Genomic DNA, 22876 nt, shown 5'->3' with positions numbered 1-22876 from the left:
ATGATAAGCTTTTTGTTTAATAATGTAAAAGGCCACCCCAGGGTGTGCGTTGATAAAAAGCTTCACTGATGTGCTCAGAAACAAGGCTTTTAAGAGGCTATGGGACTAATGGGAGAGAGTACCTGGAAGAAGGCATTCTGGGCTCAGAATAGGACCTCCAGGTATGTTTTTTAACCAGACAATCCAGCATTTGGTCTTTATTCCCACAAGTAAGAAAATGCCCTTAAGGTCTCTCAGCTGTGACTGTCCTTATTCATTTCAAGGACTGGACTTGGTGCTAGTGAGCTGATTTCTGCTCAGAGTTAGGAGCAAATATCTCACTATCCATTATTTTTGCTAGCGTGTGAGAAATCATGGGGAGGAGAGGACTTTGCCTGCCCTGGGGAGATACCCTGCTCACTGGCCCTGTCAGAGGACGAGGCCCAGTTTCTTCCCTAAGGAAGTTTTCAGTTTGGGATGAACAGGGAGACTTGTGGCTTGCCCTCAGGAGTTCCCAATCCAGGGATGAGCAGATAAGGAGACTCACACCCTGACCTTTGGAATACATAGAATCCTTGTGGAGTCATAGTTCACTGGCAAAAAGTAAGAGAGCAGTCCTTATCAGAATTCTGTGTTCAGCTAACCTTGGGCCCAAATGTCTGATCCAAATACTAAGAAGAGAGAAAGCAAGGGTCATGTGTATAACCTCTACGCAAAATGTAAGATGCAAAATATTGGTGGGAAAAAGGTCTGAGATGGCCTGCAGTAAATGGCTAAGACCTAGATGGGGGCAGGGGGTGGGTCTGTGTAATAGGCTCTGAGCTGAGACAGCATGGGGTTGGGGATGGGGACTGCATTTGGTCCAAGGAGAGCAAGGGTCAATTGGGATAGGGAATCCATGACTCTGGGAAAGGCCCTTAGAGACCCTCTGGTCCAGCCCCTCATGATGAAAACTGAGGCCCAGAGAATGGAATGACTTGTTCAGTGTCAGATGTCAAGACCAAGCTCGTACCCTGACTCCAACTCTAGTCTCTCAGTCTCAGTTTCAGCTCAGTGAGCCTCCTAGAGGAGGCCTTGCCTTTGGGATTTGGAGACAGAGCTAAAGCCCTTGACCAGACAACCATGTACTCTCTTCCTACCTAGGAACATGTTTCTACTGAACTCCATGGAAAGGAATCCTCTCAAGAAGCTGGAAGTGGAGTGGACCTTAAAAAGGGTCATGACAGCAAACAGTGTTCATCACCTTCTCATTAGTTTCCTCTCTTTTCTCCTGCCAGAACCCAGATTTTATAGTGCGATGAAAGCTGTTGATTTCAGAAGTAGGCCAGTCCCCCAACCCCAAGGGATAAGTCCTAATTGGTTCAAGCTAGGTCAGGTATTCTAATTCCCCTTTGTCAATGATTGGTCTACGACTGGACATGTGACCCAATTCTGGCCAGTAAGACATAAATGGAAGTCTCTTGGGGACTTCTGGAAAAGCTCTGGTACCATCATTGCTCTGCTCTGTACCCCTTTCTTCCTGCCTTGAATGCAGATGTGTATGTAGCATGAGGGTAAAAGCTCGATACCCTTAGAATGGCAGAGTGGATGATAGAACCAGAGTCCTTGGTGGCCTGAATGAGCTGCTGGACCAATAACAGCAACTCTCTACCTCCAGGCTTCTTGTTAACATTAAATGACCTTATGGTTTAAGCCACTGTTAGCTACGTTTTCTGTTATTTGCAGCCAAAAGCATTCCTAATTGCCACAGACCATTACTATTTCTGTAACTACCTCTAGCCAACTAGAGAAGTTTTTTAGAAACAGGCTTTGGTCAGTCTCCTCAGCCATGAGTTCTGGTCTCCTGAAGTCTTCGACCCAGTTTTCTTGTCAGCCCTCAACCAGATGGTGTCTGATAGGGTTCTCCATCCATTCCACCACATTCTCCCTGTCACACTTGGCAAGTCCTACTCATCCTTCAGTGCCTACCTCACATTGGTCTGACAAACCATATTCCTACCGTTATTTGTGGTACCCTGAAATTCCATACAAACCTACACTGGTCTCAGGCCTCATAATAATGAATTAAGTCAGTAGTTCTCAACCTTGGCTGCAGTTTAGAATCAGCTGGGAAGATCTTAAAAATCCTGATGCCCAGGCTGCTCTCCAGACCAACTAAACCAGAATCAGGCATCAATAGCTTTTCAAAGTCCCCAAGTTAATATATTTTGCAGTCATGGTTGAGGGGTACTAATCTGTGTTTTCAAAGGGCAGGAAAGTGGCTAGTTAGCTCAAACTAAAAACTAATGTCAAAAAAAAATTAGCAGTCTCAGACTACCTATTTTTCAAGCTGACTACTTCTTTATCTATGTAGTCATTTACTCACTGGCCTCACCCACCAGCACCACGTGTGCACCCAACTGATCACACTGATAAATCATTTATTTATCAATCACATCTATAATAGCCTACTCTGGCTCAGCGTTAGTGCCAGCACTGGACCCAGTGAGCACTCAAAGCCCTCAGGAGCCCTCAGTGTGTCAATAGCAGCCATGTGGAGGGCAGTGATAAAGGGGTGGGTGAGATGGAATCGGAGCCCTGGTGGCACAGTGGTTGAAGCGTTTGACTGCTAACTGAAAGGTCGATGATTTGAATCCACCAGCTGCTCCTTGGAAACTCTATGGGGGCAGTTCTACTCTGTCCTATAGGGTCATTATCAGTCGGAATCCACTGGACAGCAATGGGTTTAGTTTTTAAGATGGAAGCCAGGCATGAGTTCTACCGTGGTTAAGGGAGGAGGTAGCCATTTTCATACTGCTCGCCCCAACCAAACTTAGCTTCTCAGGGCAAGGACTAATCCTATCTCATCTAACACTGTTCTGAGCCCACTTCAGAGGAGGCAACAGAAAGGGACTCTTGTTTGGTGGTCCTTCCTGACCAGGCAGGGCCTTGGGGTGGACTTGCTCTCCGCCATAAGCCCTACAAAGCCAAAGCTCTTAAAGGTTAGAGAAAGAACATGGCATAGACATGGGGTCAGAAATCTGGGTTGGAACCCTAGCTGCCACTAGCTTGATGTATAACTTTGGACATATCACTTGACTTCTCTGAGCCTCAGTTTCCTCATGAGACAAACAAGGGTAGTAACACCTGCCTATCTTATATGGTTGCTGCAAGTTTGAATGAGATAGCTAGTGGATGCACCAGGGGAAGGTCTGGCACACAGAAGGCAGGCAGTGAGTAGTAGTTCATTCTTCCATCCTACACACACACACACACACACACAGAGACAATGGCCAAAAACCAGAGATGAGTCAACACGCTGTAACTTTCCATGGAAGACAAAGGATTTAACAAGGGCAAGACATTGATGGTGGGGTCAGGAATCATCCCACCGAAGGAAACCAGATACATACTTGGTCCTTGGTAGGGTTTCCTTAGGTTCCCACACTTTCTCCTGCCCTGAAAAATGCCATCAATTGACCTCATATTTCTGCCTCTGCCTCTCTTCCCGAGCAGCACAAAAAGGAAGGAAAACAGGGCTGGGGGCTGATCCTCTCTCATCTCTCTCTCTCATGGGGATTTCTGAGGCTCATCTTCCCGCAGCCACTCTGTAGTCTTTGCCCCAGTAATATCAGGTAGATTCCCTCATGGGCAGGGGCTGTCTTCTTGGGGACTGCCAAGTAGTGCCCATTTACCAGTGAGCCCCTAGGCATTGCTGTGAAGGCCACTCAGCAAAAGGAAGGCTTTCCCCAGGGGAATTCACACTCTAGCATGATAGACAACTCTGAAGTGACGACCCTGCAATTGGCATTTAACGGCTGTGTCCGCCCTGGACCTGCAGGTGAGAGAGGACCTAGATACCCCACTGTGGCTCCAAAAGAGCCATCACTGCCCAAAGTCAGAGTGTGATCTCAGCTGTGTGGAGGTGGCAGGCATAGCATCTTTCAGGAGAGCCAAACTGACCTACCTGGGAGAAAAAGGGTGCAGAGGGCCCCATCCAGCGGATTTTAGCAAATGTTGGCCCAGACAACCAAGGGACCTAGCGGTTGAAGGACCTCACTGGAGAGCTGGGAATGGGGTCCAAATTGTCAATTAAAATGGAATAAGGCGAACGGGAACAAGGTAGCCAATGGTGCCTTGCAGGCGGGAAGAGAGGAGTCATCCTGAAGTTATCAACTCGCATCTCATCCTTTGGCAATGGTTCCATACAAGTAGTTCCAGGAATCTCCAAGGATGCTCTGATTTCCACTCTCCCTCCACCAGCAGGAAGCTGCCCAAGACCTGATGTTCTATCCCTGGTCTGGGTTTTCCCCTTCAGAGTGACAGATGATCTGAGGCAGCCCAAGGTGAGCTGGAAGAGGTATGGGCGCTGGGAGTTAGTTTTCTCACCTCCCAGCCTGGGGATCTGATTCCCGTTCAGACTATCCTGGAACTAAGCAAGTGGAAACCAGAGCCTTATGTTGGGCCAGAGTAGTGGCTGCTGGAGGCTGAGTCTCTCTGCAGCCTACCTGTCCCAAGAGATGACGGCAGAGCCCCTAGGAAAATGGGAACTAGCAGCCTCTTCAGGGGCTCTCTTTGACTTCGAAGCCTGCCCTCCAGCTGCCCATCCCCACCTCTGAGTTTGGGCTTGGAGGTGTGGGCATCATTGGGTCACAGTGGGCTGTAAACAGCAAAGCTCTGCTGCAAGGTGTGCTGGAAGGTTCAGGAGTCCTCAGGAGGGTGGAGGTTGGATCCGTGGGTCTTGTGGCTCTTTCTAAGTCTCAATATGTGTCACATTAGCCCAGTCAGGGAAATGATCCAAGTCAAATATGACCCGCCCCCAGGTGTTGACTGCCAAAAACACGCAGAAGACTCCAATGATGTTCATCATTACTCCTGTTTTCACCTGGACAAAAACAGAGTCAGAGTCAGCACCCTCGGGTCAGCCTGGGCTGTCCAATAAGGACAAACAGGACACTGGGAACCAGGCCTCTCAGGGCAGGACATGAAGGACAGGCTTTCTGGGCCTCGCCTTCCCTGTGCCACACTCTCTGCTTGCTCCACCTCCCAACAAAGCAACTTTGTGCCCACCGAGAGCAACCCTGGAAAGTGGGCAGGACAGATGGCTTCCCTATGCCCATTTTAGCATTTGGAAAACTGGGCCTTGGGGAGGTGAGATGAGGTGAGACCAGGTGGCAGCTCCAGGCTGTTGGTGCCGTAACTGGGAGTCTGACTCTAAGTCCAGGGCTTACCCACAGCTCTAACCTTTTCATGAGAACCTGCTGGGTTCCTTGTGAACCTCCACTGGCTCTTTCTGATGCCTGCTCTCTGTTCTTTCTTAATGTTATTAACCATTGCTTTAAAAATATGTTGGAGATTTGTTACTGGAGATTGGAATCAAGTTTGCAGCCCATAGTTTCTGGAATCTACCATTTCCCCCTTTATGGAAGTTTTCCATGGAATCCCAAAGATACCCACCAGAGGCTATGACCTCCCAGGTTTGTACACTTGCCTTGTCCCTGCCCCAGAGCTGGAAAGCTGCTTTCTCCTCTCATCAGAGGTGATAAAACCAAACCAGGCACCAGAAGTTCTGCCTGTGGCTGTATCTGTTTCCAAGGCACCATTCTTCCCCAAGCAGTGGGTCTCTGTCCCCCTCTTTGCTTCGACCCCTTCGGACACCTCTACAAGTCTCTTCAACTGATGTTAGCATTTTCCCCCAATCTAAGCTTTGCCCCTCCTGACTTTCCTGTCTGGTTCTTGCTAGTTTGTGAAGTCTATCCTTGGCCATGTGGTCCTCCCACCTCCACCCCTCCCAAGCGCCCAATGGAGGGCACCCCTGGTGGATGCATGGGCTTCTCCAGGTGGAAGAGCCTATAAACCACTGCTCATCCTTGGGAAACAGAATAATCTGTGTAGGGGATAAAAAAGAAAATCTACATTGTAAATGCAAAGAATGACTTAGAGATTTGGGCATCCAGTGCCATTCTCAAATCTCATGGCATCACTTTGAAACTCACGTATCATTAATAAATGGAGCATCCTTTATGAAAAGCATCATAGTCTGATAGGAATAAATAAAAGCAGCTGTGTTACCATGTCAGAAACCTTGAGGTGTCCGTAGGCAAATGCGATGGCATTAGGTGGGGTGGCCACAGGCAACATGAAGGCAAAGGACGCACTCAGAGTACAGGGGAGCATGACGTACAGTGGATTGAGGCCAATGGAGCGTGACTGGGGAAAAACACAGCACTGCAACGTCACAGATACGGAAAATACAGGCCATCATTCTGAAAAGCATTACTGGATGCACCGTGCACCCTTCCACCCGGGGCCTTTCTTGCCGGCTCCTCTACCCCGCACCATGTGTCTGGCAGATCACTCTACTGAACACTCACAGCTGAACTCAGAGGCACCTCCTCTGGGAGGCCTTTCTGAACCCCCTCAGTGCATTCAACATGTATTTCTTAAACACCAGCTAAAAAAAAAAAAAATTTTTTTTCTTTTTTTATGTGCCAGAGGGGGCAAGTGGTTCAGTGGTAGAATTTTTGCCTTCCAGATCAGAGACCCAAGTTTGATTCCCAGCCAGTGCACCTCATGGGCAGTCGCCACCCGTCTGTTGGTAGAGGCTCACATGTTGCTATGATGCTCAACAGGTTTCAGGGAGGCTTTCAGACTAAGATGGACAAGGAAGAAAGGCCTGGTGTCTACTTCCAGTGGATCACAACGTCCGATCATGGGATTGCCATGAGTCAGGGGCTGACTTTATTCGGGTAGTAACAACATGCTTCAGAGGCTGTGCTGGGTGCTTAGACTGCACTGACTCTCCCAGTCTCCCGCAGCCCATGTGTGTGCTCAGCTTCATTTTAGAGGCTAGATGCGCATGTCTGTCCTGCCAGACTCAGAGTGCCTAGAGGGCAGGGCCCAGCCTTCTCATCTACGCATGCATCTACGCATGTGTGTATCTTTAAGCACATTCGGGATGAATAGGCATATGGAACTTTGTATCCATCTTTTTACTCTTCATTTTAAAATCCAGCCACATTTAACAGTGCCTAGCAGAGTAGGCACTCATTAAATATTTCTTGAATGAATGAATGATATCTTAATAGTTGTACTATCTATCAATTATCAATATCTATCAAAATTAATAATTTATCATGCAGATTTTCATGCACATGAGCAAAGACATGTATGTGAAGATGTTTCTTGCAACATTGTAACAGCAAACCACAGGAAACAGACTCAGTGGCCATCAGTAACAGGATGGTTAATAGGATACAGTGTATACAAACGAGGAACTATTATGGAGCTGTACAGAAGAGTTAGGTAGACTTATGTACTAATATGGAAAGATCTCCAAGATCTATTGTTAGATTTTTAAAAAATTAAGGTGCAGAATAGGATAATAGAGTGATTCCATTTGTTTTAAAAGAATACGTATGTGTGTAATGTATCTGGAAAGACACCTAAGAAATTAATAAGAGTTCGTCTCTAGGTAAGAGGCTAGCGGATTAAGGCCTATATACTCATTTGTATTATTAGACATTTTTAACCATATGTATGTATTATTATGAGTCGGAATCGACTCAACAGCAACGGGTTTACGGGTATGTATTATGGAGCCCTGGTGGCACAATGGTTAAGAGCTTGGCTGCTAACCAAAAGGTCGGTAGTTCAAATCCACCAGGCACTCTTTGGAAACCCTATGGGGCAGTTCTACTCTGTCCTATAGGTTTGCTGTGAGTCAGAATCGACTCAACGGCAACAGGTTTGTTTGCCTTTTTTTTTTTTTTTTTTTGATGATGTGTGTTACATTTTCAACTTCAAAAAATCATTTATTTCACCAATCCCCTATTATACTTTTTATTATAAATAATCTGTGATGTACATCATTATAATATATGATCTCTGTACGATCTATTCCTAGACGTGTAATTGCTGAGCCAAAGGATATGAGCAGGTTTAAGGTTATGGTTCCTATTGCTAAATAGCCCTCTGAAAAGGTTGTTTGGGTGTAACCAAGATGTCCCAGGCAGGTGCCCAGTCTGTCTCTTGATCCCCCTCTCCCACCTCCACCCCCATCTTGTCCTGGCCATGGGTGACACACACGCGTATGCATGCCACGTTCCTCTGGGACCCGGCTGAGTCACCACCGCCTTTTCCTTCCCTACAAGTGGGTGCTGAGGAAGGAGTGGGGGCCTTGGAGGTAGCTGTGGAGATTCTTACTTGAGGTTTCTAGTTCTAGAACATCTTATTTTCAAAGGGCCTGGCCACTCCTTTTGGATAAACCAGAAGAAAACCAAGCCTGTTGCCATCGAGTCGATTCTGACTCGTGGTGACCTGTATGTGCAGAGTAGAACCGCTCCATCGGGTGTTCAAGACCGAGATCTTTCAGAAGCAGATCACCAGGTCTGTCTTCTGAGGTGCATACAGGTGGGCTCAAACTGCCAACCTTTTGGCTAGTAAATGAGCGCTTAACCATTTGCACCACCCAGGGACGCCCTCCCTTGGGGTAAAGCCTGCGTTTGTCTGGCCTGGAGCCCTAGGTGCTCAATGCTAGGGCTGGAGATGACAACGCAGGGCCTTCACAGGTGACGAGGGGGCATCATCACTGCATCCCAGCGTCCAAAGAAGCTCCTCCACATGTGTGTGGGCAGCTGCTCAGGAGAGGAGGAAACAGAGCCACCTTGCTATTTTTAACATTTTCACCTTCCCTTGGAACCCCTTCCATGTGGACGCCCAGGCAGCTGAGTGGAAATTTACCAAGTTAAATCCTGTGGTGGGACCCCTTATAAGTCAGTCTCCAAACTCCAGAATAACAGCAACCACCTCTCCCATGCATTTTTTTTTTTTTTTTGCAATCTACGAAGGATTTTCATAGCTATCATCTTATTTGACCCTGAGCACAGTGCTGGGAAGAGTTCCTCTTAGAATGGGGGGAGGTTCCATAAGCCACCTCTCAGCCTAACTGTCTTCACTGGTCTTGCTAGTTTGTCACTTAAGTGCCATGCTGAAGAAGTCAGGTCTTCTGACTGTAAGCCCAGGGTTCATTCTATTCCACCTTGTGATGAATGGCAGAAGAAAATGCAAGAAAAATCACAAACAGTTTTCCTATAAGCTCTGTTTTCTTCTCAACCCCCCAAAACATACTTTCCTATAAAATACAACTCTTTAGCCTAGCATTCAGTAATCCCCCTCCATTACCACCAGTTACCTCTCTGGCCTCATCTCCTGCTGATCCCCTATCAGAACCCTGTGCTTGCCAAGCAAGCCTTCTAGGAATCCTCAATCACGCACTCAATTTCCTTTAGTTGATCTGCTCCATCTTCCCAGAATGCCTTCTGCTGTCTCACCTATTTACAAGCCCTACCTTCCCCTAAGACCCCTTCCTATAGGTCCCAGCCAGCAGTGTTCCACTGCTCTGCACTCTTCCCACACATATGTGCTCACACCCTCAGAGACCCCCTGTCATTTCCCCAGGTCATTTGCCCACTCCTCCTTGGCATAAATCTTGTATCCTTGGCTTGAAAAATAATTCAGTTACATTTATAAAATAAAGTGTGGGCACCTGATCCATGCTTGATGCTTTGGTCAGCAGGGGGGGATGCAAAGAAGAACCAGAAAGCATTGAGGGTAGGACCAGTGTCATCAAGGGCATGTAAGTCCATGGCAGGGCCAGATGCAGGGCTCCAACGCCTAGTCGAGCTCTATCCCCTGATATCACTGTCTCTCTAGGGACCCAGGACATGTTCACCAGTTGACAGCTTCCTATGAAATGATGCCTAAGGGTGCTCCCCAAGTCCCCAGGAGGGCTACTTACCATGGAGGCAAAGATGGGCAGGAACAAGGTGGTGGTGGCCACATTGCTTGTGCACTCAGTAAACATGGCAATGAGCGAGGATAAGATCAAGGTGATGGCTGCTGGGGGTACTGTGTGCAAGGGTTCCATCTGCTTCCCCATCCACTCGGACAGCCCGGAGGCCTGGGAAGCATTGAGAGGGGGGTCACTCTGGGCTACTGGCTTACAGTTCCTCCAGGGCCAGGAGGGGCCCTCATCTATCTTCAGGGAGATCAGCCTGTCCTCCACTTCTGATTCTCTCTCTGCATGCGTTCCATTGGGGATCTCATCCATCCCCATAATTTCAACCACCATCCTCATTCTGCTGTCTCCTAAATCTGTTTCCAGGCAGTTGATCTACTTTCCAGATTTAAACATCAGTAGGCCTTCTAGAAATTTCTACCCACATATTCCATGAGCCTGTCAGACTCAATATGTCCCAACCTGAATTTATTCTCTCTAGCCGAGAATCTATTTCTCTTCTTGGTCTCCCCAGCTTGGTGAATGGACTTATTATCCACCTCTGTCCAAGCCAAAAGGCTGGAAGTCATGCTGGGGTCTCTGTCCCCTCATTTCTTGCACCTAGTCATCACCAATTCACCCAAAACATGTCATGTCTATCTCGTCCTTTCAGTCCTATAGTTCCTAAAGCTCAGGAGAGTGATCTGGGCCAGAAATTTGGGATTTAGATTTGAGGTGTGGGGCTCAGAAGATATTTTCCATGGAGAGAATGAAAGGTGACCAGAGAAGAGGACAAGGACAGAGCCTTGAAGACACACTCACCTTTAAGGAAGAACAGAGAAAAAGTCAGCAAAGAGGGGTGTGCAGAAACAGAAGGAAACTAAGAGAAAGTTGTATCTTGGGGAGCCAAAGAAAGAGGGGAAATAGGAGAGAATGGTCCATGGAGTCAAATGTTCTGGGACTGAGTTAGATGAAGACTATAAATTGCCTACTGCTTCTCCCTCAATCCCTTGCCCAGACCTCTACTTAAGCCATCAGAGTGATTTTTCTCAAGTGCAGATCTAACCAAGTCACTCCCTGGCTTCAGCACCCCCCCTCCCTTTTTTTCTTTAATTGTACTTTAGATGAAGGTTTACAGAACAAACTAGTTTCTCATGAAACAGTTAGTACACATATTGCCTGGCTTCAACTCTTCTGTGGCTGCCCATTGCCTTCATAATAAAATCTATGATCCCTATTGTGAATCCAGGGTCCTCAGTGAAGTAGCTTCTGTTAGCTTCACCAGCCTCATCTTCGCTGTTCCTCAGCTACACACATCATACTTTTTCCTTTGCTCATGTGTCACTTGTTCCTAAAATGTTCCCTTCCCAAAGCCCTCACGAACAGGAGCCATATCTCAATACCTCTGTAATCCCTATGTCTGACCTCACATTAAGGGCATGATAGGAATGTTTGGTAAATGAATGAATGAACAGAAGGTGGATGAATAGGTGACTAGAAGGATACATTCGTTATCCAAAAATATTTATGTACCAATTATGCACGAAGCTCTCTCCTAGAGTTGAAGAAACAACAATAACAAAGTAGACCAAGTTTGTCTATTACATTCTATTCCCGGATGAAAAAGTGGGTGGGTGGAAGGAACAGCACCAAGCTGTCTGACCCCTCCCTCTGGCTCATTCTTTCCCTAGGAGAGACAGGAATGGGGGTAAAGTAAGTTACATGTTTGGGTTTTTCTCCCAAAAGTTGTTCCTCTCCTCTTACGCTGCTACTTAGCTAGAGCAAATTTTAAAAATGGTAACCGTATCAACAAAGAATTCAGCAAGAAGAACCAAAGCTAATGGTGAAAGTATTCACAAGGACTTGAAAAAAAGCTTTTCCTAGCATAAATGACCAGAGATTCTTATTGCCTATGAAGAGAAAGATGAAAACCTATACCAAACCCCAAACGGGCCCTGACAACGTCCTTTGCCTCTCTTGGCCAACCAGGATCACTTAGTCACTCATTGCTGCAATCACTCCACAAATTTTCCTGAGTACCTTCTCCATTCCAGGCACTATTCTTGGTGCAGGGTTTCTGGGTGACAAGACAGAGTCCCTGTCCTCAAAGAATTTGCAGTTACGAGAAAGACAAACACAGAAACACACAAGCGCAGCCCAGGGGTGGAGTGGAGGAATACGTAGCACTCTTTGGCCATCCTCTTGGTGAAAAAAGGGCTGTGGGCAGCCCAGGGCTGGAGAAGTTACCTCGCATCCTTTGGCCACAGCAAATCCGCCCCCCAGCAGAAGTACAATGCCCCAGGGCACTTTCTCCTGGACCACCTTCCAATTCAGCAGTGCAGGCGGATAAAATGGGGTTTTCCTTTCTGCGAAGAAAAAATAAAAACACACATATACACAACCTGGAGCAGCATTAGAAAGCAAAAGAGAGAAAATTAAGAGGAGAAAAGCCAGTAAGGATAACCAGGTACCACCTCATACCTGGTACATTAGATAAAATTTACAAAAATGATTATATCCATTACTGGAGAGGAAATGGTAAAACTACAATATGCACTTCTCATGGCATTATAAATTGGTACAACGTTTTTGGAAGCAATTTGGCAATACATTTTAAGAGCCATTAAAACATGTATACTTTTTTACCCAGCAATATCACTCCTATAAATTTATCCTAAAGAAGAAATAACCTCAAAGATAAAGCAATGCACAAGGAAACACTATAATAATGAAAAATTCAAAACAACCCAAATGTTTCATAACAGAAGAGCGCCTATAGCCCCTCAAGGCAGTATAATGCAGTTATGAGAAAATATAAATGTGAAGACTATAGCAGTAGTGGGAAATGTTTATAGTGTAAGCCCGAGCAGAAACAAGCAAAAAAGCAGGATTCAAATGGTGTGTGTTTTGATTATAACCATGTAATATACGCATGTATGAACAAAACTGAGAGGAAGCAGGAAGACAAACATAGTGACAGCATTAGGAGGAATTTAAAACATTTTTCTGTTCCCCTTATAATAATAAAAAATTTTTCAAATTTTTAAAAGCAAAAGAAGAGGTTTGCCTTACACAACATCCAGGGAAGTCTTGAAAAACACCCTCTCCCTAGGCTTTTGGAGTCTAGCGAGTCCTCTAGAATAGGATGGAATTTTCTACCTCCTTTGCCACCAATGACTGGGCAGTCAAGACAGGACTCTTACCTTCCACAGACTGGTTGCAGAAGTTGAACTTGGGCTTCTGTGAAGGCGCAATGAAGAGTAAGACAGCCACGAAAATGGCCACGGTGGCATCAGAGGCATACCTAGAAGGGGAAGAACGTGCAAGATTTTAGCCCGGCTCAGCCAACTTGACAGTCCTTCAACAAATCTGTCCTAACTCCAACAGTTCTGCGTCTAAGTGCTCATACATAAAGGTGCAAGCTCAAAAAAAAACGCAGAGAATAGCAAGTGTTGACGGAGAAACTGGAACCCTCATGCGTTGCTGGTGGGGATGTAAAATGGTGCGCCCACTGTGGAAAAGTTTGGCAGTTCCTCAAAATGTTAAACATAGAATTACCATTAAAAAAAAAAAAAACTAAACCCATTGCCGTCGAGTCGATTCCAACTCATAGTGACCCTATAGGACAGAGTAGAAGTGCCCTGTAGGGTTTCCAAGGAGCAGCTGGTAGAGTCAAGCTGCTGACTTTTTTGTTAGCAGCCTGAGCTCTTAACCACTGCATTTTAGAGTTTAGAACTACCACATGACCCAGTAATTCCACTCTGAAGTATATACCCAAAAGACTTGAAAACAAGGACTCAGATAGGTGAACACCAATGCTCTCATTGCAGCATTATTCACAGTAGCCAAAAGGTGGAAACAGCTCTAATGTTCATCGGCAGATAAATGGATGAGCAAAATGTAGACTGTACAGACAATGGGATATTATTCAGCCATATAAAAGAATGAAGTACTGATACATGCTATGTCAGGCATAAACCTGGAAAGCATTATGCTAGGTGAAAGAAGCCAGACACGATATATTGTATGATTCCATTTATATGAAGTGTCCAGAACACGCAAATCCTTAGAGCCAGAACACAGACTGTGGTTGCCAGGGCCTTGGGGCAGGGGCGGGGAGGAGGGAGAATAGGGAGTGACTACTTAATAGATGTGGGGTTTTCTGTTGGGGTGACGAAAGCGTTTTGAAACTAGAGGTGGTGGTTGCGCAACATTGTGAATGTATTCAATTCCACTGAATTGTTCACTCTAAAATGGTTAATCTTATGTGAATTTCACCTCAATAAAAGAAAAAAAAAATACCAAACCTGTTGCCTTCGAGTCCATTCTAATTCATAGTGAACCTATAGGACAGAGTAGAACTGCCCCACAGGGCTTCCAAGGAGCGGCTGGTGGATTCAAACTGCCGACCTTTTGGTTAGCAATGAAGCTCTTAACCACTGTGCCACTGGGGCTCCCAATACAAGAAAAAGTACAAATAAACAAAATAAGCAAGATCAACTGGGTATGAAAGCTGGAGTCCAAAAAGCCAGATCAGGAATGGCTGGTAAACTGAGTTCTGGTTGGAAACTGAGAGACCCACATTCTTGGCCTGGCTCTGCCACCAATTTTGGATAGTCTTGAGCAGCAGTCTTGAGCAGCCTACTTCCCTCTTTCTAGGCCCACCTTGCTCCATGAGTGAACTTTGTGACCCCTTCTTGACCAGATTCTCTAGAATTCTGGGTTCACCAATGTGGGGCTTAGAATTTAACCTTACCCGAAGAATTTGGTCTTTGCTCTTGGTTTCTGAAATATGGTCTCTAAAAAAACCTTGGAATTTAAGTGTGTTCAATGATAAGGACTCCAGACCACACTTCACTAACAGGATATGCCAGTGAGGTGAAGAGATGGCCTGGGGTAGAGGCTGGCCAGACCAGATCTACTCACTGTGAAATACCTTGTGTTCGGCTCATATTGACCAAGCTCAGGGGAGAGGGGCTGGAGTTTGCATTACCGCCAATAAAGCTATGGATGCTGACTCCCCATGAGCTTCCTGGTTGGTGATAAATATCTGCTCTCAGGAGGGTGACACACCCTCTTTGGGACACAAAACCCTCCTAGACCTTGCCCTATGCATCTCTTCTTTACACTGATCTAGCTTTGCATCCTTTATAACAGAGCTGTAATCATAAATATAGCACTTTCTGTGAGTTCTGTGAGTCATTCCAGCAAATTATCAAACCCAACAGAGTAGTGGACACCAGAGGTCAGAAGTGAGGGGGGCAAATAATAAATGCTGGTAGGGTTGTGGGAGGATTGGAACACTTATCCATTGCTGGTGGGAGCGTAAAATTGTACAACCACTATAGAAAACAGTATGGTGCTTCCTCAAAAAGCTAGAAATAGAAATACCTTATGATCCAGCAGTCCCACTCCTACGTATACATCCTAGAGACATAAGAGCAGTGACACAAATAGACATATGCACACCTGTGTTCATTGCAGCATTATTCACAATAGCAAAAAGATGGAAACAACCTAAGTGCCCATCAATGGATGAATGGATCAACAAATTGTGGTACATACATACAATGGAATACTAAACAACAATAATGATGAGTCTGCAAAACATCTTATAACATAGATGAATCTGGAGGACATCTTGTTGAGTGAATAAGTCAACCACAGAAAGACAGTACTGTCCGGTCCCACTATCATAAAAAATCGAGGCTCGGTATACACACAGAAAGCAAAGTTCTTTGATGGTTACCAGGGGTGGGAGAAGAGGGAAGGGGAAGAGGAATCGCTTTTTAGATAGTAGATATTTGTTACTTTTGGTGATGGGAAAGGCAATCCCAAATATGGGTGAAGTCAGCACAATTTGACCAAGGTAAGTAAAGACACTAAGAAATACACGAGAAAAAGGGAAAATTTCAGTAAATGCTATACCCCCAAAAAAACCCAACATACACAATTTTGCAACAACAGTAAAAACAACAAAAAATGTGTGTGGTTACGTAGGTGGATAAGGATGCATATATGTGTACAGGAAAGCATATGTGAGTAAATGCAGGTCCACATACAGGTGTATCTGTAGGCATATGTACACACGTTTGTGTGTGCTGCATGTATATCCACATATATAATAAACCACATAGGAGGCACAGTTACAGAGCTTCCTAGACATAGCCAAACAACTCACGGGATTGGTTTACCAGGTCAAAATGCTTGGGACCACAGTCTCAGGGGATAACTTAGTCAACTGGCATAACATAGTTCATAAAGATAACGTTCTACATTATCCTTTGATGAGTAGCGTCTAGAGTCTTAAAAACTTGCGAGTGGCCATCTAAGAAACAAGTACTGGTTTCTATTCATATGGAGCAAAAGAGAATGAAGGAAATCAAAGGCTCAAAGAAGAAACTAGCCCACGGAACTAAAAGCTCACACGAAACAGAGCCTCTTCTAATCTGAGACCAGAAGAACTAGATGGTGCCCGGCTACCACTACTGACCATTCTAACCAGGGACACAATAGAAGGTCCCAGATAGAGTGGCAGAAAAATGTAGAAGAAAGCTGAAATTCCTCAAAAAAGGCCAGACCTACTGTACCAATAGAGACTAGAGGAACCCCTGAGACTATCACCCTATGATACCCTTTTAACTTGGAACTGGTTATTTCTGGAGGCCACCTTTCTGCCAAATAATAGATTGGCTTATAAAATAAACAGTATCACCCGTGAGAAATGTGCTCCCTTAAAAATTAACTGTATGAGACCAAAAGGTCAACAGTTACCCAAAAGCTAAGATGAGAAGGCAAGGAGGGCAAGGGAAGCTAGAGCAATGGAAACAGAACCAACAGAATGGAAATAATGAGAATGCTGATTCATTGTAAAAACTGTAGCCAACGGCAGGGAACAATTTGTGTAAAAATTGTTAAAGGGGAATCTAATTTGCTGTGTAAACTTTCACTTAGAACACAATAAAATATTACTTAAAAAATAAAAAAAGAAGTGAGGGGAGTTTGAAATGAACCCCTGAGCTTGTGGCTGGTATCCTGAGGGGTAGAGGTAACCCTGAACTTGTAGCTAACAGGCCAGAAGTGAGGGAGCCCAGGGGGTCCTGTGCTTGCAGTTGGCATCTGAAGTCTTGGGCCTACTTGGCAGTCTGGAGGATGGTGTGTCCTGTAACTTGTGAGCTCTGACCTAACAGGGGGGTTGGGGTCAGGGGAAGAAGTGCTACATGTGTAGCTGCTGGCAGAATTGAACAGAGAAGTGAAAAGTAGGGATTTTGATTTATGTTGATCGGGTGTCTGGTAGTTGGTGTCAGAACAGGTGGTATTTGTGATTATTCCCACACATAACCAGGACTTTGGTACTGACCCAACCAGACCTTCCAAATGGAATAACCAGTCACAAGCAGCCATCTCCCCACCCACATCTTCTGCCTGTACTAGAATGGAACCTTTCTTCCATTTTGACATCCTCTTAGCTGGGAGAGAAACTACAGATACCCCCTTTTGCTAAGTCTACGTCTAAAGAAGCTTCTGGATTCTGGATATGTGTCCTGGGAATGACTTGCCTGGGTCTCAAGAAAAACAAAAAAGGAAAGATGGCACAGCTGAGATTTAGAAACCAAAGCTCTGTGAGCCTCCCCCTCCCCCCAACAAATCTCTCTGTATCACAGCCCTGGCTACCCTGCCTGGCCAAGTATTTTCTGCTCAGCCTGTTAGGGAAGAGGGAATGGCCCAGGAACACATCTGTGGTCTTCTCATGAAGATTGGTGAGAAAGAAGTGACTCATGTAACCAACAGCATGCTCTGTGAAACCCAACTCCAGAGCAGAGGACTTGCTCCAACCAAGCACGAGTGCCCTGGACATCCCTCTGTGTCCAGTGCCCTGGACATCCCTCTGTCTAAACGGCAGCGTTTAGACACCATGGAACTAACCCAGATGGCTCTGCAGAATGAACAACTTACTTGGTCTTGTCCTCCACCCAAGCGATGGCCAGCCAGCCAGGCATGAAGCCAGGGTCGCGGGAGAACCACAGGACCACCAGCAGCAGGAAGCAGAGAAGGACACTGGCCTCGGCGAAGGAGAAGGGCCCCAGCTTCCTGTATTCCTCCTGCAGTACCTCATAGGCGGCCTTCTCGGTATTCTCCCTCTCTATTCCACAGCCCCAGGATTTTTTAAAACTAGAGAGTAAAACACATGAGAAACAGTCCATCAACAGCCCCAGGATTTTTTAAAACTAGAGAGTAAAAAACATAAGAAACAGTCCATCAACAGATGAGTGGATAAACCAAGTCTGGGGTATACATACAGTGGGCTAGCATTCAGCCGTAAGCAGAAATGATGTGCTAAGGTGTGGATGAACCTTGAAAACGTTATGCTAAGTGAAACAAATCGGTCACAAAAGAGCAAGTATTGTATAAGCCCATTTATAGGAAGGATCTACAACAGGCAAATACATAGAGACCAAAATTTGTTAGCGGTCACCAGGGATGGGCAGGAAGGGAAACCGGAAGTCACTGCTTAATGGGCACTGCGTTTCCATTTGGAGCGATGAAAACTTTTGGAAATGGATAGCGGTGACGGTTGCACAACATGGTAACTGTAATTCATGTCACTGAATTCTGCACTTAAAATGGCCAAAATGGTGAAAGAAAGGAGAAGAGAGCGACAAGTCTCGAATGGCGGAGCAGATGGGTGGCTCAGGCTGGCCGTGGGGATGCCTGCATGTGGTGCAGCAGAAGGTGGCAGGACTGCGGCGGTGTCCCCCTGCTGACATGGGGCCTGGAGCAAGGCCCTCCTTTACTCTTCCTGCCTCCGTCTCGTCTGCCTAACCTACCTCACAGGATGTAGTAGAGATGACTGCTGGCGTGGAAGGGACCCTCTGTCCTCACCCCCTTGGCTTCATGGTCCATGCTCTACCAAGCACCCATCTGCTGGCCCTTGTCATTCTAGAGACTCTGAGACAAGGCGAGGGGCTTCAGATTTCCAGGATAAGGAGCAAGTGACCTTGGAGCCCAAGGCCACGCTGGTGCTGGCTACATGTCCCCGACACTCACAGAGGCTCCAGATTGTGGGGCTGTATTGTATATATCCTGTCATCTGATGCATGTATCTCCACCTGGTGGGGCCCCCAAGCCTTCAGGGCCCTCTTACATGAAGCAGCTTCATGCTTATCCCTGGATTAATTCCATCTGCAAGCATGTGAATCCAGTTTCCCTGTGGGAGCTCTGGTGGATGTGTGGGGACCCAAGTGTCTTTCTGCTGCAGCATGGCCTTCACCATGATGCTAGTGAACTTGGGCAGAATATGCTGCAGAGCGAAGGAAAAGTGGAGGAATCCTTGAGCCCCCGCATGTCTCTGTATGGCAGGGGCTCAGAAGAACCCTCGTCCCTATTTCAGGAGGCTAGTCTGGTTAGGAAAGTTGGGCATAAGCCAGCAGTAATATCCTATGTGGAGTCCCTGGGTAGTGCAAACAATTAATGTACTTGGCTGCTCAGCGAAAGGTTGGAGGTTTGAGTCCACTCTGAGGTTCTTTGGAAGAAAGGCCCGGTGATCTGCTTCTGAGAAACCAGCCACTGGAAACCCCAGGAAGCACAGTTCTACTCTGACACACATGGGGTCACCATGAGTCAGAGCCGACTTGAAAACAACTGGCCATACTGGTTTAACATTCTGTGTAGTCCTTGGTGATCCTGGGGCTCTGTGGCCCCTTGGGCTGCATGTGGCCTTGGAAGCTGGCCATAAACTCAGGAAGATACAGGTTCCCTGGATCAGGCTAGAGGCAGTGACCCTGACATTGTTCTCCATGACCATCCAGATGAGGGATTTGAGGAAGGGCAAGACGTCGTGACAGTACAGGTGCTTCCTGCATCTGAGACAGGTGCTTGCTTGCCTCAGGTGGGGTGGTCCAGGAGGCCACAAAGGGTGGGGTTCACCAGGTCCTGGTGTGTGGCAGGACGTGGCCTGGACCAGATGGCATCCCCTACGCTTCCTGCCGTTCAGGCTGAGTGTGAAAAGCTGTCCTCTCTCTCCCTGCTCTGGGATCTAAACGAGGCTGCGCAGGAGCCACCCCACTCCCCACCCCGTCCCACTATGCTCCACGTCTGGGTGATGAGGCCCACCTCAGCTAGAGTGGCAGGTCAGGAAGGGCTGCGGCCGGGCAGCAGCTTCGGCACTTTGGACTCGGCAGATACTCCCCAGGCTCCCTGCCAGCCAGGAGGAGTTGATGGGGGATAACGTGCCAGGCTGGGTGAACAGCAGCTTCAGGGTCTGGGCTGTGAGCACCCTGGGCCCTGGCGTTCACATCAGGCCAAACAGGAGGCTGATGGTGCCCTCGTGGTCTTGGAGCCAGGTCAGCCCCTCTGCCTCTTGCTCTCTGATGAAATTCACTCAGCTTCAGGCCTCCAGGGCAGCCCCCATGCTGACAGGGAGGCCACACTTGTCCACCTGGCACCAGTGTGTCAAGAGCCTGAAGCTGTCCATTGCCCAGCCTGGCATGCCCCCCATCAGCTTTTCTTGATCGGCAGGGAGCCTGGACAGCATGTGCCTGAAGGCATCAAGGGCAGCAACCCTTGGCACCCTCAAACTCCAAAAAATCAAACCCACTGCCATCAAGTCAATTCTGACTCATCCCAGTAATAGTGGCCCTATAAAACAGAGTAGAACTGCTCCACAGGGTTTCCAAGGAGTGCCTGGTAGATTCAACTGCCAACATTTTGGTCAGCAGCCATAGCTCTTAACCACTATGCCACTAGGGTTTCCTGGTACCCTCAAGAGGAGATGTAATGTAGTGGCTTAAGGGTACAGGTGCTGGAGCCAGACTACCTGGGTTCCAATATCAGTTCGACTACTTCCAAGTTAGACAACCCTGCATAGCTCATTTAAACCCTCTGTGCCTCAGTTTCGTTGTCTGTGAATTGGGCATAATAACAGTACCTACCTCACAGGTTGTTGGGAAGATTAATTAGGTTCATGTGGTGTAGTGGTTAGGAGCTATGGCTGCTAACCAAAAGGTCGGCAGTTTGAATCCACCAGGCACTCCTTGGAAACGTACTCTGTCCTATAGCGTCGCTGTGAGTCGGAATCCACTCAATGGCAACAGGTGTGGTTTTGGGTTTTTTATATGTAAAGTGCATAATAGAGTGTCTGGCACACTCTAATGGCAGCGCTCATTAGTGTATAATGAGCTCAGTAAATGTTGTTCATCATTATTACTATTACTCCTTGAGAAGACACAGATGCCTGCCTGCAGCCTGCAACAGGTTGGGGTCAGGTCACCTGAGAGGCCTTAAGCATGGACGTGAGCAAGTGAGCAGGACAGTCAAGGAGCAGGTGCAGGACGCAGGGCAAAGGCAGCCGCTGTCCGAACCACGCAGCTTCCCTTCCACGTGGGGCTTGTGCACAGGTCAGAGTGGAGTGGCGTGCCAGGAATGCCTATTATTATCATGACGATGATGACAACTGTCTTGATTCTTTATAACAATTTTTAAAGGCAGCTCTGAGGTCTCTCCCCTCTGGTTGCATACTCCCCTGTGTTTTACTTAGTGTGAGCTCCCTGTCCATGAAGGCACCAAGCACATAGCTCATGGATAAGCACTTTCTATCCCCCCATGAGAAGACCACCTTTGCACCACAGATAGAATTCCTGGATTTAAAATAACAACAATTCTTCATAGGGGTTTGCCAGCCACGCTGCATGGTTTCTGTCCAAAGTCTGGCTGCTGTCAAGGTTGATTCTGGTGAACTGCCAGGGTGCTGGGAATAGGAAGGTAAACTTCCCAGAACCTGGTATGTGCTAGGAACATTGTAGGCAATTGGTAAATGTTGGAGTTGAGATTGATTTAGACATGACTGGAGGTTTGCTGTGACCTGACCCAGTGGGCACAGGCAGCCAAGTGGAAGTTTGTCCAGCAATGCAGACTTGGCACTGGTTACAAACACATGTACTCTTTCTCCCTGCACTGGGAGCTGTGCTGGGGTCAGAGAGGACTGAGCACAGGCCCTGTCCTTGAGGAGCTCCTCGTCAGGGGATGGATGGCACTGGAACATGAGTATGGGTACCAGTGATGGGGCTATGATATGCCTAGGGGCAACCCCAAGGACCAATTCTTCTGAGATGGAATGGGAGTGGGGAAAAAGCCAGAGAAGGTGTTGCTGAGGAAACAGCATTTGAACTGAGCCTTGAAGGCTGAGGAGGTAGGAAGAGAAGGTAGGGAATGGCATTCCAGGAAGAGGGAACAGCATGTGCAAAGACACAGTGAGCAGCCTGGGGCAGCCAGAACTGGGAGGCCGATGAGTGGGAAATGAGGCTGGAGATCTAGGTCAGGGCCAGACGTGAACTTCACTGACTCGCCTGCTGAGTCTGAGGGCTTTTCAGCAGGGCCATGGCCTGATTAGACTCTTCTGTAAGCAGCTCAGACTTACTTGAATCTCATAAAAAAACACTGGAGCCAGAGCCAGGCAAGCAGCAGCATTATCAGCATATTGGGGAAGGCAAATCCAAACCAAGAGGCAAAGTTCACAATGTCTTTACTGTCAGGAAACAATCTGCAAGGAGAAACACTGGCTTAGAAGCTGAGCTGTGGAGAGCTGAGGTTACCGCTTGGCTGCTGGCCCCTCAAGTTTCCCCCCAGCCAGGCTCCAGGCCTGTCCCTTCCACCTCCCGGCTCCATGCCAGCTGCCCTTCCCACCCCTGCACAGGGCTCTTGCCTGCTCAGGACAGGTGCCATCTGATTTGTGCTCCCTTTGTGCATATCTCAATTAATCCATTTATATACCTGACTGGAACGTTTTAGCACCTGAGACCATGAGTTCCCCACGGGCAGGGTCCTGATTTCTCTCACTTTTGTGATCCTAGCCCAGCTGAGCACAAGGCCATGAGAACTGGGGTCCTCATGGCCTGTGTCCCTTAGTGGCCAAGTCTGGAAAGCTCCAAACCATCTCTGTGGTCTACCTGGGGCTTCACAAGGGCTAATTGCCTTTGAAAGTCACACCATCCCAAGGTCAGTTAACGCAGCTATAGTGAACGAGATGGTGAGCAATAAGTGACCTGACTCCCAGCCCTTTATCCCATCTATGGATTCCTGATATCATAGGACCCTCAACATTAACAACCAAAGTTTGTCATACTGTGGTGGCTTGTGTGTTGC

At 47.1% G+C, this 22876-nt stretch overlaps 1 protein-coding gene across 3 annotated transcripts in view; it reads right to left on the bottom strand.

The window, feature by feature from the left end:
* Nucleotides 1-4609: 4609 nt before the first annotated feature.
* The window catches only part of SLC13A5 (solute carrier family 13 member 5), a 30963-nt gene continuing 12696 nt past the window's right edge, over nucleotides 4610-22876 (bottom strand). For 2 of the 3 annotated variants that reach the window (XM_003416854.4, XM_010596521.3), the window contains exons 6-12: nucleotides 22152-22274; nucleotides 17693-17908; nucleotides 12940-13040; nucleotides 11984-12102; nucleotides 9758-9919; nucleotides 6031-6168; nucleotides 4610-4843 (exon numbers count right to left, since the gene is read on the bottom strand). In XM_003416854.4, coding sequence (XP_003416902.1) covers nucleotides 4712-4843; nucleotides 6031-6168; nucleotides 9758-9919; nucleotides 11984-12102; nucleotides 12940-13040; nucleotides 17693-17908; nucleotides 22152-22274 — 991 coding nt within the window. In that variant the 3' untranslated portion in view covers nucleotides 4610-4711. The remainder of the gene's footprint in view (nucleotides 4844-6030; nucleotides 6169-9757; nucleotides 9920-11983; nucleotides 12103-12939; nucleotides 13041-17692; nucleotides 17909-22151; nucleotides 22275-22876) is intronic. The other variant, XM_003416855.4, reaches the window with a different exon arrangement.

Source organism: Loxodonta africana, chromosome 18, assembly GCF_030014295.1.
Source record: "Loxodonta africana isolate mLoxAfr1 chromosome 18, mLoxAfr1.hap2, whole genome shotgun sequence".
Lineage (NCBI taxonomy): Eukaryota > Metazoa > Chordata > Mammalia > Proboscidea > Elephantidae > Loxodonta > Loxodonta africana.
The sequence above is the reverse complement of the archived record's forward strand: the minus strand, read 5'-3'. Positions and strand labels throughout refer to the sequence as shown.